This window comes from Chiloscyllium punctatum, chromosome 2 (assembly GCF_047496795.1).
Source record: "Chiloscyllium punctatum isolate Juve2018m chromosome 2, sChiPun1.3, whole genome shotgun sequence".
NCBI classification, from domain to species: domain Eukaryota; kingdom Metazoa; phylum Chordata; class Chondrichthyes; order Orectolobiformes; family Hemiscylliidae; genus Chiloscyllium; species Chiloscyllium punctatum.
The window spans coordinates 139,611,471-139,630,779 of record NC_092740.1 but is presented as its reverse complement, the minus strand read 5'-3'; the positions used below and the strand labels follow the sequence as shown (position 1 = coordinate 139,630,779).

Sequence of the window (19,309 nt, the reverse complement as noted above, 5' to 3'; positions counted from 1 at the left end):
GTCCTAGACTCTGTCACAAGGGAACAATCTCTCCACATTTATCCTGTCAAGTTCCTTAAAAATCTTGTATATTTCAACAAGGTCACCTCTCATTCTTCTAAACTCCAATGATTACAGGTTCAACCCACTCTACCTCTTCCATTAGTCAATTCTTCTATACCCAAGATCAGCCCAGTGAACCATCTCTGGACTGTCTCCTATGCCAACATATCTTTCCTTGGGTAATGCTTACAAAACTATTCACAGTATTCCAGTGGTGGTCTGACTGGTGCATTGTATTGGGTGAGCAAAACCTCCTTACTTTTATGCTCCATTTCCTTTGAAATAAAAGTTAACATTCCATTTGCCTTCCCAAAGAACTTGGATACTGTTTTTTTGTGATTCATGCATGAGGGCTCCCAAATCCCTCTGTTCTGTAGCTTTCTGCGGCCTTTCTCCATTTAAATAATATTTAGCTCTTCTATTCTTCCTGCCAAAATAATTGACCTCACACTTTTATCCACCATATTTTTGTGCACTCGCTTGACCTGTTATATATTCCTCTGCAGACACTTTGTGTTATCCTTGCCACTTGTTATCCCACACCTATTTTGTGTCACCTGAAAACCTAATGGATAGTACATTTACTTATCACATTGATGTCGTAAAATGCTCATCCAAGTACATTTTAAAAGTTGCTGCCTCTATTGCCTTCCCAGATAATGCATTCCAGATTCCCACCACCTTCTGGGAGGAAATAACTTTTCCTCCAATCCACTCTCAAACCTCCTGCTTTTCAACTTAAAATTTGTCCTCTTCTTATTGACCCTTCTACAAAGGGGAAATGCTGTATTCTACCAACCCTGTGAGTACAATTTCATCATTTAAGAAACATTTAGACGGGTACATGGACTGGGATGGGATAGGTATGGAGGGATATGGACCCAATGCAAGTAAATGGGACTAGTTTAAATTGTGAAAACTGGGCAGTGTGGTTAAGTTGGGCTGAAGGGCCTGCTTTCATGCTGTAGACATCTATGACTCTAATTAATTGTGTGCATTAACCATCAATACATGAACTTTATGTGAGAAGATTGTTGTCACAACACGGACTACAGAAGTGCGGGACTATCACAATCTGAGTGGTACATCAACCAAAAATCCCATAACACATAGCGTGCATGCTGGGACATTACCACAACATTATTGGTCTGTGTGCCATGGACATCACCGTGTTGCTAGGGCTGTGTGATTGAGCAGAGAAATGGAACTGAACTGCACAGAAACTGAAAGCAATAAAAGTTGAAGAGATTAACAATATATCATTAAAAGACAAATGTCACATTTACACGCACATTAAAGAGAAAAATACCCATATATTAATGGATCAAAGCAAGGATTTAGTAATCCAAAAAGAAATAAAAAGTGATTGACAGGATCAGGTAACTTGTGATGCAGATCACGATCAAACCAATACCAAATTCCCATCAAGTAGTATGGAGTCCAGCAGATCATGAATGAAGAGGCAAACGCTATTGTCATCTTTATTGTTTTCTTGCGAGCTGATGATAAGGTATTACTGGATCGGTTCAGCTTCATCTCTGTGAAATAAATATTTAGAGAAATTTAGCATCATTGAGTAATGTGGAGATCAGCAATGAACACTAAGTTGCATGATAGAGCAAATAGAACACAGAGATTTTCTATGGTTCTAAGGTAGCTTTGAGGAAGGACATTGCATAGTCCTGAGTGTAGGTCAACTAGAAAACAGCTGATCTCAATAAAATCAAGAAGTTGTACCTTCTTGTCTGTCCATTTATCTTCACAGACTGCTCTATTCTTGCCAAAATGTTTCAGTGACATTATCCACCTCCATCCCTAATCTTGCACACAATGTAAGATTGTGCAAAGGAAAGACAAAGAAAAATGGGATTTCTTGATGCTGTATATTGGTCTTTCATTTCTGGGACTCTGAATTCCTGGAGTACAAGTGCTGCATGGTTTACAAGGATAATATGTCAAGAGGAGTGGATATTTCTAAGGTGGTAAAGTAAAATGAATGATAATACACAAGCTGCTGATTATATGCCCACTCCCCTGACAGGCAAGTCTACGAGAGCTTATAATTAATGCGATTCTATTGTTTTGCAATGCATCCTTGACAAATATCAACCCCAGAATGATTACAGTGTTCTGGATATTTTCTACAGTAATTTTGTTGCATATTGTTTCAGGTATTTAGTCAATTCAGTTTTTATGTTATTACTGAATCCACTTTCATCAGTCTTTCAAGCAATGCATTCCAGATCATCATAACTCACCGCAAAAAAAATCCCTTTAGCTTCTCTCTGCTTCTTTTGCCAATGATCTTATATCTTTGCCTATTTGTTATCAACTCTCTGCTAATAGAAATGACAGTCTTGATGTTAATCCACACACTTTTACTCCAGTAGGTGAGAAAAGAATTGAGTGTGTGGTTAAATGAAAGCAATGATTGCACAGTCTATCCCCAAACCAAAGCTCTGCTCCATGACTTCTAGCTGTTAACAGGGCAATTGAGTGTCCAGCTGTGAACAGACAGGAGCCTCATAAACGTATTTAAGTTGGGTTCTAATGACATGTTGAGGAGAGGATTGCAGTGCATGGTAGAAAAGACAGCAATGGAAGGCCTGTGTTCATTGAAATCTCTCCCCAACCAACAGGCATTGAAGTGTCTTTGATGTCTTGGGGAAACAATAATAACTTTGGCAACAGTAATAAGTATGACTGTCCCACTGAGGAAATTCCATATCACTGGATTCTGTGGATCCTTCTGTGACTGATGAGCCCAATCTGAGAGTAACATCTCCAACCATACATTTGGCAGGTATTTCCTGAAGGTGGAAGTGGTCCTTGGTTCTGAGATCACTGATATTCCTTTCACCAGTTCCTTTTCCCTACTTCCTCCTGCTGATGGATGTTCTCAAAGAATGATGTCCCTTCATACAGAAGCTTCCTACAAATCAGTTTCTTCTGCATGAGGGTCTCTAAGCTGTTGTATTGACATTACGTTTGATGAGGTAAGCCTATAGAGAGTCTTTGAAGTACTTACTTGGTCCTCCTTTCATTCGAGTCCATTCTTTGAAGCAGGGAAAGATGATTTGCCCTACCAGTTGGAACTAAGGCATCCTAAGCACATGGTCAGCCTAGAGGAGTTGGTTTCGGATGATCATGGCTTCTATGCTAATGTTAATGGCTGTTGATGTTAGGACGCCTGTCCTCCCAGCTGATGTGGAGAATCTGTTTCAAAAAGCATTGATGGCCTTAAGGTGACATCAAAATGTTATCACATTTCTGATCCATGTAGGAAAATTGGAAGGATAATCAGCTTATCTACAAGGATGAAGAGGTGGTGGGGACAGAACTGTGAGATCTGGAAGTCCCTAGTTTTGGACCAGTACATGGGCAATGGTGTTTGACTCAGTCATTCCATTCTTGGAATAAGACCAGGAGAACATTTCCACAGTCCTCTTCAGGATGCATTCCCCACACTCCACATGAGGAAGGAATTGGTCAAGGTACACAGCTCATTCCTGATGAAGAGCTTTTGCCCAAAACATTGATTTTCCTGCTCCTCGGATGCTGCCTGACCTGCTGTGCTTTTCCAACACCACACTCTTGTACCCTAAACATAGTTTGTTCCATCACAGTCTGGCTGGGAAACTGCACCCAGTGGGCCCATCTACTGGTGGTCTGAAAATCAAAGTCAAACACAATCTTGGAAGCTAATTGTCTGAACCTTCATGGATAACAAACAAAACAATTGAACTATCCATATTGCCTGTGAACTCAGGCACTTCAACATTGATATCACTTCCCTGGGGAGACTTGAAGAGCAGGTGAAGGACAACCGAGGGAAGCAGGTGGTAGTTGCACCTTCTTCTGGACAGGAAAGCCCAAGGATCAATCCAGGACAGCACATTGGATTCGCTATCAAGAATGATCTTGTTAACCTACTCTCCGAGCTCACTGTTAGCATCAACATCACCCTGTTATTCTCTGTTTACAACTTGCCAAGAACCAGCAGCCAATCCATGAGTGCTTATACTCCAACCCTTGATGCCATTGATGGAACAATCATATCAGACAAATTGCTGATCTCTTTAGAGTCCTCAAAGAAGGTGTTATTCCATCTGGACTTGGGCAGCTATGCTGTCACTGTGATGGTTAAAGTAACTACTTCCCATGATTTGTATTGCTTGTGGTTCCAGGCTGAAACAGTAAATGTAACATGGGTGTTACACTCTGCAGCTCACACAGAAGGAGATGGGTAACTGATAAATTATTTTCCAGGGCCAGAGATATGTATTATTTTTGAAAATTGAGGTTTCTGTCTTGGACTTCTGACTGATACAGGGCAGCATAGATTGTATGTACTTTGCAATCAGAATAGGCTAGTAGCATTTATGAACAGCAAGAGCTTCCAATCCCTCAGTGTTTGCCAGTTTACAATCAGACGTGTGTGATTCTCTGAAAGCTGCTGTGACTCCTCCTTACTGTGACAGTCAAATATCCCCATGGGTTTTTGCCCAGGAATCAAGCAAAGGAGATTACTACTGAGTGACAAGGGTTATGTCTATATAACTGTAGCTCTTGTCATCTCTGCAAAACTCTTCGCCATGGATCTTGAGGAGCTAGATCAGTACTTGCTGATATCAATTACCATTGCTCATCTTTCTTGGAAGAAGTTGTTAACCTGAAGCCAGAGGCTATTGCTTGAAGTACACACCATTCTGAATTAAGTATGGTTAACCAGATCACAGTTGCGCTCTCTTTCTGTCACTACATGCCATACATGTGTGGAAAGATTTGCATATTCATAATCAACCTACTTTAGTGCGTTAGGAGCTAATCATCTTTGACTATCAAATACTGGAGTGGGACTCAAATCTGGGACTTCTACCTCTGAGGCAGAGATGTTACCCAATGGTGACATAAGACCTCCTAATATTTGGCGACACTCCCCACTCATTGGCAGAAAAGGTACAATACCAAATACATCAACCCGCAATATATGACCAAGCAAACTAAAGAAAAGCTAAGTTAATGTTCAAGTGACTTGACAAGTCCTCAGGCTCTTTGTCATATTCCATCATCCTGCACAACATAGTTCAACAAGATGTTTTGCAGGTTCTGGATGATGAAGTCTCATGACTCCACATCGAGTAAGATGAATGATGATCATGGAGAGAACGGAGATCTGACTACCCTCCTGCTAGAATGAATTGCTGTCTACAAGGTAAAAATTACTGCAATAACATTTATGTCCATGTACACCAACCTCAGGGCACAACTGTTTCCCTGACCACTCTAACCCCTCACACAATCAATCACGTCCCTTCATTGTATAAGTCTAAAATAATTCAACTTTTGAGATTCAAAACATCTCTTGATTCTGAATACCCATTAAACTAAACCTTGCCTGTTAATTCTGGTATTCAGTCACTGGAAGAATATGAGTTGTAAAGTCAACACAAACTATTGTACTTCACCAGTCAAGGGATCAAAACAAAATGTGCTGACCCTGTATAATCTATTTATTTGTTTTGTATTCCTGCCACTTCAATGTATGCTGCTCAATAGCCTCAGCAGATCCAGTGGAAGGATACTGTGCCTCTGTCTTAGTTATGAGATGTTCTTGATTTTGGAGCCTGAGACACCTTTGCTACCAACTTCAGCTGTGTCTGTTCAGGGGAAGTTTGGTTGAGCTGGAGTGGAGCCGCCAAGTTGGATATTGTCTAAGGATGATAATGGATGAGACGTGCCCTGGGAAGTATCATCCATTCCCTCACCCATTTGGTCATTGACCCTCCCAAATCACAGACAGTCCCATCTATCTGAATAATGGATGCAACTAATATGCTGGTATCTGTAGTTGTTTGAGTGATACTGATGCCATGTGACAATATACATATGAGCCCTTCTGAGGGGTCATCATCCTCTCCTATCAGGGGCTCGTGATGTTTTCATGATAGAAGAGAGAAGAAAGTGTTTGTATTAACTGACAGAAGTTTGAACATGTCGATTTTTAGGTGAAAGACTTTAATGTATTGGTTCTGTTCCACAGCCTACTGCTAGCTAGTTGTTATGTGGGAGATGTGAGTGTGAAAGATTAGTGCTGCCCCCTTTCTTTGCTGAATTGCCAGTCCTCACATGTAGCACTAGGTCCCTAGGAATGATTCTGTGTAATGTTTACATTCCCATGGTTGGAGTCCTTATGATGGATGTAAGAATCAGGCAATTGTAAAATAGGTGTACATCGCAAGCCTTTGATGATTGGGCTGTCATTTCTGGAAGTGTAATGACAATAAACGGAGATGGCAGCAGTCAAAACTGATGAGGTGAGGCTTGGAGTCACTGGCACTGATAGGAAGGAAACAGGAGATGGGTATATAAAAGGAGGGTAGATAGGAGGATGTGCATTGAATCAGTTTCATTTATCCTAATGAAAGTGCTGCAGGGATGAGGAGTGAAAAGACATAGTGAGAGGGACTGTTTTGCAGGAAAAAAATAGCTGTGTTCTCACTTTTCCTAACCTGGTCAGGTCATTAGATGGCTTGGAGCACTGAATCCAAGCCTTTAGGATGACATTCATGCTGTTCAACTTCTCTGACAGCTCCAAAAGAACCTCTTGTGGTTCCAGTTGGTGTCCTTCATCCACTGACTGAGAACAACTACTCCCCTCTGCTCCTGACTGTCCCCAGCAGCCAGACCTTCTTCTATTCATCCTTTAACTTCCTGGTTTACCTATTATAATGAAACCCAACAAACCTCCTCTATTTCCACTGAGAACTGAGCCTCTTAAACAGTTGAGGGGAAATTGCGTAATGTGCATTTGCATTAAGTCAACTTTTGTGCAGAACATGTGCAAAATCTGGAAGCAAAATGATAATGAGACAACTTTGTTAAAATTGGACACTTCTACCTGATCTTGATGTTGTACACTTCTTGCATGTTATTCCACACAACTCCCTAATCATTCTGTATTCATGTCTCCTCAGTAATGTCATGTAGGAGAAAGTGAGGACTGCAGATGGTGGAGATCAGAGCTGAAAAATGTGTTGCTGGAAAAGCGCAGCAGGTCAGGCAGCATCCAAGGAGCAGGAGAATCGACACTTCGGGCATAAGCCCTTCTTAATTCCTGAAGGAGGGCTTATGCCCGAAGTGTCGATTCTCCTGCTCCTTGGATGCTGCCTGACCTGCTGCACTTTTCCAGCAACACATTTTTCAGATCAGTAATATCATGGCCAATATCTTTTTCCAACTTCTCATAATTTAGGACAGCTCTATCAAGTTTCCTTCTAACATCCTATGCTCCAAGGAGAATAATCCTAGTTTTTTTTTACTATACCACAACACCAAAGTTCATCATCTTTGGCCAAGTTGTCGTAAATCTATTCTCCATCATCTCCAAGGCTTTTACATACTTTGTAGAATGTGGAGAATTGAACACAGTTGAGGTCTAAACAATGATTTATAAAATTCCAGCATACCTTAACAGAACAAAATAAAAATTTATGAATCATTGGATCATGGAAAACAGCCCTTTGTACCTGTGCTAACTCAAGGAAAATTACTTCATTAGTCCTATGTACTTGTTCGCACTCATAATTCTGAAATTTTACTTTTCTTTCAAGTATTTATCTAATTCTTGGTTTAAGTTCTTAGGTCTCCTTACTTGCTAAAATAAAAGTGATTTTGAATACATTCATCAAAACTCCCCCTGCACACTGTTGATCCAAACCATCTGCTTTTTAAACGCACCAAGGTTCAGCTACAGTTTTGCTTACTAATGAATAAATTTAATCCACTTGGACCTTTTAACTTAATGAAGTTAGCCTTCCCCCAGTTAAGTAATTTTAAACATGTGAGGGTTGGTTGGCTCAGTTGGCTGGATAGCTAGTTGGTGCTGCAGGACCCCAACAGCATGGGTTTAATTCTGGCACTGTTTGAGGTTACTATGAAGGTCTAATTTTGTCAACCCTGCCCAAGGTGTGGTAACCCTCAGGTTAAACCACCACCAGTTGTCTCTCTTTAATGACTACTGCAATTTTATTTTTACACTTGATTGTACCTTGTTCTTTTCCATAGCTTTTCTAAACCAGATGTTTTTTGATTCAACCATTTGCACTTTTTCTGAAACGTTGCTCAATTTACCTTCCTTCATGCTCCAAAACTAAATCTAGTACATCACATTCTTTCTAATTGGGATGAAAACATATTGATCAGAAAAAAGTTCTCTGATACAGATTTTAGGAATTCTGTCCCTTTACTATCTTTTACACTATTACAATCCCAGTGTTTATTAGGGTTATAGAATTCAAGAATGCAATTTTTCTTTTAGTAAAAAAGAAACATCCTGTATTCTGTTTGGTCTGTTGGACTAGTTTTCATTGCCTCAGGTGATTAGAGAGAAAATTTAGGCTAGGTTTAAACCCGTTGTTTGTCTCTCCTAGGTGGTCTCCTTGCACTGATTGGGATGGCGAGTGTCGGTTTTTTTATACATAAGACACTACCATCATGCAGGGCAGCCTGAGTAGAATGATAAGCCTTTTCATTCCATCATTTTCTGTATGTCTGATAGAAATTTCTGTGATCAACACCAGTATATTTAAGCCTCATTTGAAGAAAACCAAATGTTTTATATTCTTTGTCTCATTGTGCTGGTTGCACGTATTTACAGAATCTGCAGGAATGTGGAAAGTGTTGCATTAATCTAAAAAGGAACTTACTGTCCCTCAACTTGCCGTGACCCAGCAAATTTGAGCAAGATCATGTGACATTGCATCAATTCCTGTGATGATGTATATTGTCTCATTAATATATCACAACCCATATACAGCGGAACCCCGATTATCCAAATATCAATTATCCAAATTTCAGATGATCCGAAGATCTCAAGGTCCGAACAGAAACATTGCATCTTTTGTTTACAATGATTAAAAATGAACTTGGGTTACTGAAATGCTGCTGAGAACAGTCCTGGACATTGATGGGAGTCCAGGCACTGTCTACAATTGACTGACCTCTCTCTTATGTCTGTGTGTGTGTGTGTGTGTGTGTGTGTGTCTGTGTGTGTGTCCTATTTTGAGACTCACCTGCAAAGGCAGCAGCAGTCTTACTGTTGACGTCCAGTCCAGCTGCCCCGGGGGTGGGGGGGACCTGACGGGGGGTGGAGGGGTGTGCAGACAGGGGGTGCGGGCAAGGCGGCCGGGTCGGATGGGGGATAGCGGAGTTGGACAGGGTTGTGGGGAAAGGGGTGGACAAGGACGAGGGCCGGGGTTGGAATTGGATGGGTTGGTGGGGGGGGCGGGGGTGGTGGAGAGGGGGAACAGGCGAGAGGCAGATGGGGGTAGGGGGGGATGGGGCTGGGGACGGGGTTGGACGTGGCTGGGGACTGGATCACGGGGGCTCACACACAGTCTGCTGCTGCCTAGTCTCACTGTGTCAATCCCATTGCACTGGTGGGGGATGAGGGGGTAGGCTTCAGCAATGCTGCAGGTCCCTTACACACAAGGGTATGTCTCTGCTCAGAAACAAACCCTGAAACAGAGAGAGAGGGAGCAAGACAGGCAGAGCGAAGAAAAAGGAAACTTCTGAAAACTCCAAGCCCCAGAGGAGAGGCATTGAATCGATTAACAGAAAATTAATTATCCGAATGAAATATTGCCCACCTATCTCATTCGGATAATCGAGGCTCCTCTGCATTACAGTGATGAACAACTTCTTTAATTTATTTACAGTAATTAATTTACTTTGATCTGATGTATTATATATTTTTATCCCAGAAATGTGATTGATATTAAATACATTACGCTTTTTTTCTGAATTAGAAACATATAGGACTACTTCGATAGTCGGTGACTAGAAAGTTTTCGTAACATATTTGAAGCATACGGTTATCTTTTGGGTTCAGGACGCTTGTCACAGTGATGATTATTCTGGAATTGCAGATCAGCATGATGAACAGAGGGATAACAAATAGAAATCCAAAGGTGAAGAGGTTGTAAAGTTTCTGGTCCAGCTCTCCATGAAAGCTTTCAAGGGTCGCACACTGCGAGAAGGGGTACGGTTCTGAGTAATGGACCATTTTGAAGAGGAATAGCTACAAAAGAATAAAGGAAAGAAAACACAAAGTCAAAATCAGTCATTAAAAAGAATACAGTGCAATTCCTGACATTTGTTTTCTGGTTATGGGCAAGATTTGTATTTACCATCTCTCCCCGAATTACTGCAGAATATGGTAACCCACCTTTTTGAACTTTTGACGTCAATGTGGTGAAGCTGCTCGCTTGTTTTATTCGGAGTAGCTTGTCAAGCCACTTTGATCAAACATATTGGTGTGGGGTCACAAACAGTCAGATTTCTTTCTCCCGCTCTTAATTGGGGCAAGAAGGACATGGTGGCACTTTAACTATAATTCTCATGTCTCTATGACAAATAAAGCCAAGAATCTTATAAGATACTTGGTAGTACAGAACTTTAATATTGTTGACAAAGGATATATTTTGTCAATGCTTTTCATTTTGCACTCAACAGAAAAATGCACGAGAAATACCAAATTAAAGGGAAGACAGCATTTAAACTGTAGGTGGTGTTGGCAAGTAGTCTATGAATGAGAGAGGTATTGTCATGTGTAATGCACCGATTAATGATGATGCACAGTTAACTGCCAAACTTTGCTTATTCAGTTAACAGCCAAATTTTATTTTAAATCTTAGACAAACAGGTTAAGTTTGATTTTGTAAGCATTGCCCTGAGAAACAGAATGGCTGTCACCTATTTTTTTTTGCATTGTACACACACTGTGCCTGTTTCACTTTCTTCCTGTATGCAAAGATCAGAGACCTGTGTATTAAGCTTCCAGTACCCTCAAGTGCATCATCTAGCAAAGCTATTCACATGTTTGCACAATTTAATATATCTGTTCGCAACTTCCATGCTATGAAGTCTGTTTCTACCCTCTATTTTAAAATTACTTTTACATTAGATTAGATTTGATTCCCTACAATGTGGAAACAGGCTCTTCGGCCCAACAAGTCCACACCAACCCTCCGAAGAGTAAACCACCCAGGCCTATTTCCCTCTGACTAATGAACCTAACAATATGGGCAATTTAGCATGGCCAATTCACCTAACCAGCACATCTTTGGACCTGCACCCGGAGGAAACCCAAGCAGACATAGGGAGAATGTGCAAACTCCACACAGACAGACAGTCACGCAAGGCTGGAATCGAATCTGGGACCCTGGTGCTGTGAGGCAGTGCTAACCACTGAGCCACCATGCCGCCCCATTCCAAGTTTCATGTCAACTTCACAATATTAAAGTCATATCCTGCATAACCAAATCCAGGTTATTCAAATATTTGACCCCACTGTATTATTTCCATTTCTCTGAAAAACAACCATTCATCACTTTGAGCCAAATTTCATTTCCGGTCTCTGTCTCTTTAATCCAATGGCGATAATTTTGCTAATGCGTTTGTCATGAAAAGTTGAAGTCAATTAAGTTCTGACCTGAACAGCCTGGTATTTCAAGTTCAACTGCAATGCCTTCATTGAGTAGGAGAGATTTTGAGGGGACAGGGCAACAAGCTTTAGTGGAGCTGTACTTCAGCAGGACTAAATGTTTTCAGATAAGGATAAAGGATCGGAAAATCTGGGAGGAAAGATAAAGGGAGTATATGTTGAATTCATAAGCATATCTTCACCACAACAACTGTAAAGCTCTATCGTGGTGGGTGGAGACAAAATGCCAGGTTACAATGCCTCTTCAGAAGTTTGGTGCAAGCTCGATGGGCTGACTGGTCTCTATCTGCACTGTGGGGTTCTATGATGATTCCAGGTTATTGCAGAAATGGAAGAGATCACAAAGTTAGGGAAGGGAAATACCAAATGAGAGATTTAAATACAAACGTTAGAAATTTTCATTCACACATCTGGGAACAGGTAATCAATTAAAGTCACTGAGTACAGGGTGATGAACAAACATGGCTTGGTGTAAATTAGGATATGAACAGCAGCGATTTGGATGACCTTAAGTTTGCAAAGGGTCAAAGATGGTGGAAAGCTATGAAACGTGCAGTCTCAAAAAAAAAACAAGCACAGAAAATAGGTAAGCAGCAGATGGGCTAAGACAGAGACAGCAACATTTTGGAATTGGAAATAGGTGCTCTTTGAAATCTAAAAAGAAATGGAGTTGGAAGTTAAACTCGTGTCAAATAGTTTGCAAGGAGTATGGTTTGGGCTCAGATGAGGGATAGAGTAGGAACAGAATTGTGACAAGAGCTGAGGAAAGGCTAGGCAATCTTCCCAACATTTAATTGGAGACAAATTAGGGTAATCAGGACTGGAAAAACAATTCGCAGACCAGAGGTAATGGAGGAACCACTGGGATGGAGGTGGTGATAAGGTAGCACAGACTGTATCATTCCCCAAAAACATAGCATTATCGAGAAAACATCTTTCTCATTGATTCCTTAATGACGCTACAAGATTATGCAGCAAGTTGCTGAAAACATAGGAGGCACAGGTTTTGTCATATTTATTATATAGATCCCAGACCAGAGAAGCAGTGTAACTTTAAGATGGTTAGATGACTTCACACCATGTTACATTCCAGCTTCACTTCGAGGGATTGCAGTTTGATAGTAACCTGCTTGCAGTTAGTATATGTTTGGTCTTATATAGCCTGTAAGAACAGAACCCAGAAACATGTAAGTCTGAAATCTCATAACAGTGTGAATAGATTGTTTTTTTTTCATAAAGTCAAGATGGCTGTCTCAACAAGAACCCAGTCTTCATGACAAGGACTAACACATAGGGAACATTCAGTCCATATCATATTGAGACTGGTGTTTTACCTAGAAACCACAGTATCTTTGCTGAGTTGGCTGAAATAAGCTGATTTCAATGCTAGACTTGGTGGCAGTAGTCAATAATCATTACCAACATTATGAAAGGAAAAAGACATATTAAAACAATTTTTATTTTGTTGTCTCAACTGTTATATACAGTTGAGGCCACATGTTTTCTTTCTGAAAACAACTTAATCACTATAAGTAACTTGTGATTCATTGTGTTTTGAAACAGAATTGTTTCCTTTTTCCAATTATCTCACTTAGGTATTTGTGAATGAGTCTATTCATGAACTTGATATTGATCACAATGCTTCCACTGATACCAATTAAAATCTAGGGGAGTTCCCTACCTAACACCATTGTGGCAGAACCTTTGGCACATGGAATTGTAAAGAGACTGACCATCGAATTCTGACGAAAGGTCATCAAACTGAAATGTTAACTCTGTTCCTCTCTCTCTGCTGATACTACCAGACATGTTTAGTAATCCCAGCAGTTTGTTTTTATTAAAAAAATGGGGTATTTGTGCCAACTGTCCATACCATTGTTTATTCTCCACACAAGCCTCCCCCATCCCTCTTCATCTAACCCAGAGATACCTTTTAATTCTTTCTCCCACATGTAATTATCTTGCTCACCTTTCAATGTTGAGAGTGTAGTGCTGAAAAAGCACAGCAGGTCAGGCAACATCTGAGGAGCAGGAGAATCGACGTTTTGAGCATAAGCTCTTCATCAGGAAGGTTCCTGCTGAAGGGCATATGCCTGAAACGTTGATTCTCCTGCTCCTCGAATGCTGCCTGACCTGCTGTGCTTTTCCAGCACTACACTCTCAACTCTGATCTCCAGTATCTGCAGTCCTCACTTTCTCCATCTTTCAATGCACTAATACTAATCATCTCCAACCCATCTTTGAGTAAGGAGGATTCGTCTGAATTACCAGTTGAGTTGATTGCAGACATATTTTGGACAGCTTCTCGACAAGTGAAAATGTTTATATGATCAAACCCTTTTTTAACATTAATCAGATTAGCTCTTAGTCTTCTCTTTTCTAGACAAGGGACAAAGCATTTTCAGTCTATCCTTCCTGTTCTGATGCTATCCTTATAAATTTGTTTATATCATAAGCATTGAGGCAATGTAGATGGTATGCAAATCAGAACTGTGCCAGCTACTACAAGTGTGGTATAATCTAGTTTCTGAATAACTTCTCTGCTTTGTCATTCTATCCCTCCAGAAATTAAGCTTGCAATTTGATTATATTTTGCATGGGCTTATAAATCAATACTGCTGATGTTAAAAAAGCCGTACCACATCTCGAACCCATTCAGATTATTTTGCTTGAAGAAATATGTGATCTCTTTATTCCTTCTACTGAAAAAGGATTGCTTCACACTTATCTGCGTTGAAATTACTTCTGAACAAGCAAACCTGGAGCAGGACTAGCCTCTCAGTCCCTCAAGCCTGCTCCACCATTCAATAAGATCAAAGGTTAATCTGATCATTCCACACTCCCACTCACCCTTATACCTTTTGTGAATCAATCTATCTTAAGTGTTCAGAGATTCTGCTTCCATAATGGTTTCAGATGGGATTCCAAATAGTCATGACTTTCTATAAGAAAAAAAACTCTTTACTCTTAAATTTGTTTCCCCTTATTTTTGAAATCCTAGTCCTCCACAGGAAAATATATATTCCACCTGTATCTTATCAAGATTCCTTAGAACCTTACATGTTTCAATCAAATTATGCCTTGTTTTTTGAAATTCTAATGAATACAAGCTTGTGATCTGTTCAGCCATTCCTAATAAAACAACCAGACCAGTTCCAGTATTAGTCTTGTACTTAGGTTGTATTCCAATTGCATTAGTTTGCTATTCTACAAGTTTATTATTGATTTCTTGTAGTTTCTTGAAGTCTTCCTCCCTATTAACTTTACTCCCAGTTTATGATCATTTACTAATTTTGAAACTATGTTCTGATTTTCAAGCTCAAATTGCTTAAATAAATTGGAAATAACAGTAAACACCAGCTGGTCCTCTAACTCCACTTGTTTTGACTTTCGTCATGAATCTACTGTTTGGAACAGGTCACTAGAACTTTTGAGAATCTGCACACATTTCACATACTGCATCATCATTGTTCTACTCATTAGATTACCCACTAAAGAGTTCAATATGCTGTTATTTTCCCAGTGAATCAACAAAACATATCTGTTTGAAGAGCTGTCAAAAATTTGAATCAGTCGTACATACTGCATTAAGCTTGTCTTCTCAGAAGCAAAATACAGTGGATGATGGAAATCTGAATGTATTTGGAAATTGTCAGCAGGTCCAACAGTATCTGTAGAAAGCAACAGAGTTAATGGAGTGAAGAGCTTTATAGTGGTGAGCTCTGAGATGGGAGGGCTGTCATTAGAGGCAGGGGTGTGTGGAGAAGATCCTTGACAGGATAGATCAATGATGCATTGTCCTAGACTGGGAGGTTTCCCTTGGGCAGCCTGGAGGCACATTGCCAGCTGTTGTACACAGGCCATCAGGGAGTTTGCGTACTTGAGGGTGTAGTTAGGATTTTACAGTACCACTAACATTTTACCAGAAGCAGCATGGCCTCTCCACTGTGGAGGCTGTCATCTCCAGGTAGGCAACAGGTTGGGGGGTGGTGGTGGTGGTGAGGGGCTGGGCAGGTAGGGATGTGTGCAGTGAGGGCTGCTATCAAGATAGACCACACACGTGACCCAAATGGTTCTGCAGTAGGCATTTCACTTCCTCTCAATCCAGTTATGTTGCTGGTCTACATTTACACCGTTCCCCCCCCCCACCCCCCCAAGGATGTTGATGGTGTGGATTCAACAATGAGGTAGTTTTATTGCTTCTTGGAGATAATTGTGACCTGGCACTTGTCTGGCATAAATGTTTCTTGGCGATTCTGAATATTGCCTGGGTCTGCTGCATGGTTGTGTTTGTGGATCTTGGAAGGAGGTAGAAACAGGCTGCTTGGAGGTTAAGAGGGAAAGATCTTCAGGGAAGATGAGCTAAGTGATACTTGCCTTCCTCTTACTTATACATTAGATTTAATAAATTTGATCAAACATAATCCCTCATGAAATCTGATAATTATATTTTAATTTTTGAAATGTTTTCCCATTACATTTTTAAAACAGATTCCATCATTGCTCCTACCAGTGATTTGAAATTAAAGGGACTTATACAAGGGGGTGTCAGAGGGGTGTGGGGTGCTCTTCGGAGGGTTGGTGTGGACTTGTTGGGCCGAAAGGCCTGTTTCCACACTGTACGGAATCTAATCTAAAAACTTGCTTTTAAATACAGGAATTACACCAGCTGCCTGCTACTCCTTTTACATATTTACAGTGCCTCAATTATCTCTCCCTTTCCTTAATATCGGTAAATGCATTCCATCCAGCATGATGGATTTATCCTTTTGAAGTTTCATCAGGTTATTAATTTTCTTTCCCCTTTCTACTAGCACTGTGCCATTCACAATCATTTCCCTAAGCAATTTTGGAATGGTAAAATAATGGCTTTTCAGGAAATTCCCATATCTTAAGATTTTTATAATTAACCGATTGGAGTGTGTTTGATGTGAGAAATTGTCTATTATAATAGATCTGAGTAATCTAGCATAAGTAATTCAGTTGTATTTAGTAATCTGTATTTCACTGTATTTGTGAAGGGACAGACAATTGTACTTGGTCAAAGTTATGAAAGCCCAACTCCTGGGCTAGCTGGAAGATCAATAAATGGTCCAGATTCATTTCTTAGTCTGTGCTATTACCTGATTTGCGATTGTTGAGCTTGAGGCCTTACAACTGGCGTAGGTTTCCAGGATTAACAATATGAAATCACCCAAGGATGCTTTTCTGGATATAACCTGTTACCTGTGCTGGTGCATGTGTAGATGTGGGTGAATCAGCCGAATGTGATCCCTGGCTATACACATAAATAAGTATTGTGTGTGTGTAATGTAATATACAGCTTTTCATGGAATTTCAATCAAGAAATGTAATCAATAATCTCAGTACGGTACAGAGCTTAGAACATTAGAGGGAAAATAAACAAATAAGGTAAGGTTATGTATAGATATAGGCAAGGCACTGTGGATGTTATAATAGACTTAATCTGACTGACTGTTTTCAGCAATTTGATGATAATTATCAAATATAAATGCCGGAGGTAAATCTTAAGCATACAAAAGTTTACTTCAGAAACAGCTGATAATATTTATAGCTACAACAACAGAGCTTAAAATGTCCATACAGTTTTATAACATTCCATACAGTAATGATTATTAAAAACATGCAAATTAGTATAGAATTCACACCTGAGGTAAAGCCAAGACCACGCTGAAGAACCAAGCTATCGTGATCATACACTTCCCAGTGTTGACACATCCAGTTGCACTTTTCAAGGGTTTAGTAATCGCCAGACATCGATCCACACTGATCACCACTACCATGAAGGCAGGGCAGTACATGGAGAAGAGTTTGAAAAAGTTTAGGACCTTGCAAAGGAATTCGCCACCGTACCATTGGACTGTGATGTTCCAGGTGCCATCCATTGGCATAACAATCAGAGTCTGCAGCAAGTTGGCTGCTACGAGGTTCTTGAGTAGCAACTTGAGCCGTGATCCCTTTTTCTGATGCTGTTTGGTTAGCTTCACCAGGAAATGTATGTTGCCTGCAATGGACAGGATCATGAGGAAGAAGGTGATGGCCACTCTAATCACACCTGAAATGGTCAGTGTTGGTAATTGTAAGGAAAGGTTGAACATGTTTGCTGCCATGCTGTCATTGAGAGGAAAGAAGAAATCTTCTCTGAATTCCACATAGCTTCCTGTAGTGTCATTCTTCTGGGAGATGAAAGCCATGGTCTTAGGAGCAGGAAAGTGAATCTAACTATGTCTATCCGAGAATGACCAACTGTTAGGTTCCTGTTTCTTCCTCTGCACCTGCAACAATCTGGCAAGGTTGAAATTCAAGCTCAGGTAAGTATGATCTGTCACTAATGTTTATGAAATACTGATAATGATCAGAGCATTTAATCCGTCCACAAAAGTGTGCAGCACATTTGACTTTATTTGCTTGCAGTACTGATTTGGTCCTCACAGTAAAATATGTTTCTGCCTCAGTTCATTATTTTAAATTTGATCCGATTAGTCTATCTCCAAAATGCAAGTCTGCTTTTAGTTTTATTGATAATAGCTGAAGTCAACAACTACGCACTTTCTCAATTCAACACACAATATTCAAAATATTGACAAGATATGTACAATCATGGAAAAGGATAGGAATAGAGCATATTTTGTTTAAAAAATGTAATCGCAAATCAGTTTAATTAAAAGCAAATAGAATTCAGTTCTTCATTCATTTATATGCTCCTATTTCCAGAACAAATAAAATAGCTGAGAAATAATTTTATGATTTATGGGCCAGACACTTGTGTCAAAATGGAAAGTAGTGAGTCAGACCATTTGAGGCTGCTGAAAGGTGAACCTTTCTCCTACTTTTACTCCTGCCATAGTTGGTCTCAGAGAGATTTGCAAGGAGAGGTCAGGGTCCTGTGAGCTGGGGTGCAATGTGAGAGATAGGCTGTTAAGGCTGAAGTGTGTGGATTCTTCTCAGGATGAGGAACAGCAAAGGTCTGTCGCAGTTCCGACTAGGGTTTTGTATAACTGCAGCATAACATCTGCATCCCTATACTGCAGCCCTTTAGATATAAGGACCAGCACTCAATTAGCCTTCTCAGTTATTTTCTGCACCTATTTGTGGCATTTTAAAGAGCGATGCTCCTGAATCCCCAAATCTTTTTGAATATCCACTGTAATTCATTTTATGCATTTAAAAAAAATACCCTGATCTATGCTTTTTCAGTCTGAAGTGTTACGAGAATACAGGGTGACTTGGACAGGCTAGGTGAGTGGATGGATGCATGGCAGATGCAGTTTAATGTGGATAAATGTTTGGTGGCAAGCACAGGAAGGCAGATTACTATCTAAATGGGAGTCAAGTTAGGTAAAGGGGAAGTACAATGAGATCTAGGTGTTCTTGTACATCAGTCAATGAATGCAAGTATGCAGGTACAGCAGGCAGTGAGGAAAGCTAATGGCATGCTCATGGCCATCATAATAAGAGGAATTGAGTATAGGAGCAAAGAGGTCCTTCTGCAGCTGTACCGGGTCCTGGTGATATCGCATCTGGAGTGTTGTGTGCAGTTTTGGTCTCCAAATTTGAGGAAGAACATTCTGGCTATTTAGGGAGTGCAGTGTAGGTTCACGAGGTCAACTCCCAGAATGGTAGGACTATCATATGTTGAAAGATTGGAGCGACTGGCCTTGTCTACACTTGAGGTTAGAAGGACGAGAGGGGATCTGATTGAGACGTAAAAAATTATTAAAAGATTGGACACTCTGGAGC

At 40.3% G+C, this 19,309-nt stretch overlaps 1 protein-coding gene across 1 annotated transcript; it reads right to left on the bottom strand.

Annotated features, from left to right (window-relative positions):
- Positions 1-1,335: 1,335 nt before the first annotated feature.
- On the bottom strand, positions 1,336-17,763 carry LOC140492439 (gonadotropin-releasing hormone receptor-like). The gene is made up of 3 exons (XM_072591332.1): positions 17,218-17,763; positions 9,916-10,123; positions 1,336-1,580 (listed from the first exon to the last, which is right to left on the bottom strand). Exons 1-3 carry the CDS (start codon positions 17,761-17,763, stop codon positions 1,336-1,338), a joined length of 999 nt encoding a protein of 332 aa, XP_072447433.1.
- Positions 17,764-19,309: the final 1,546 nt, after the last annotated feature.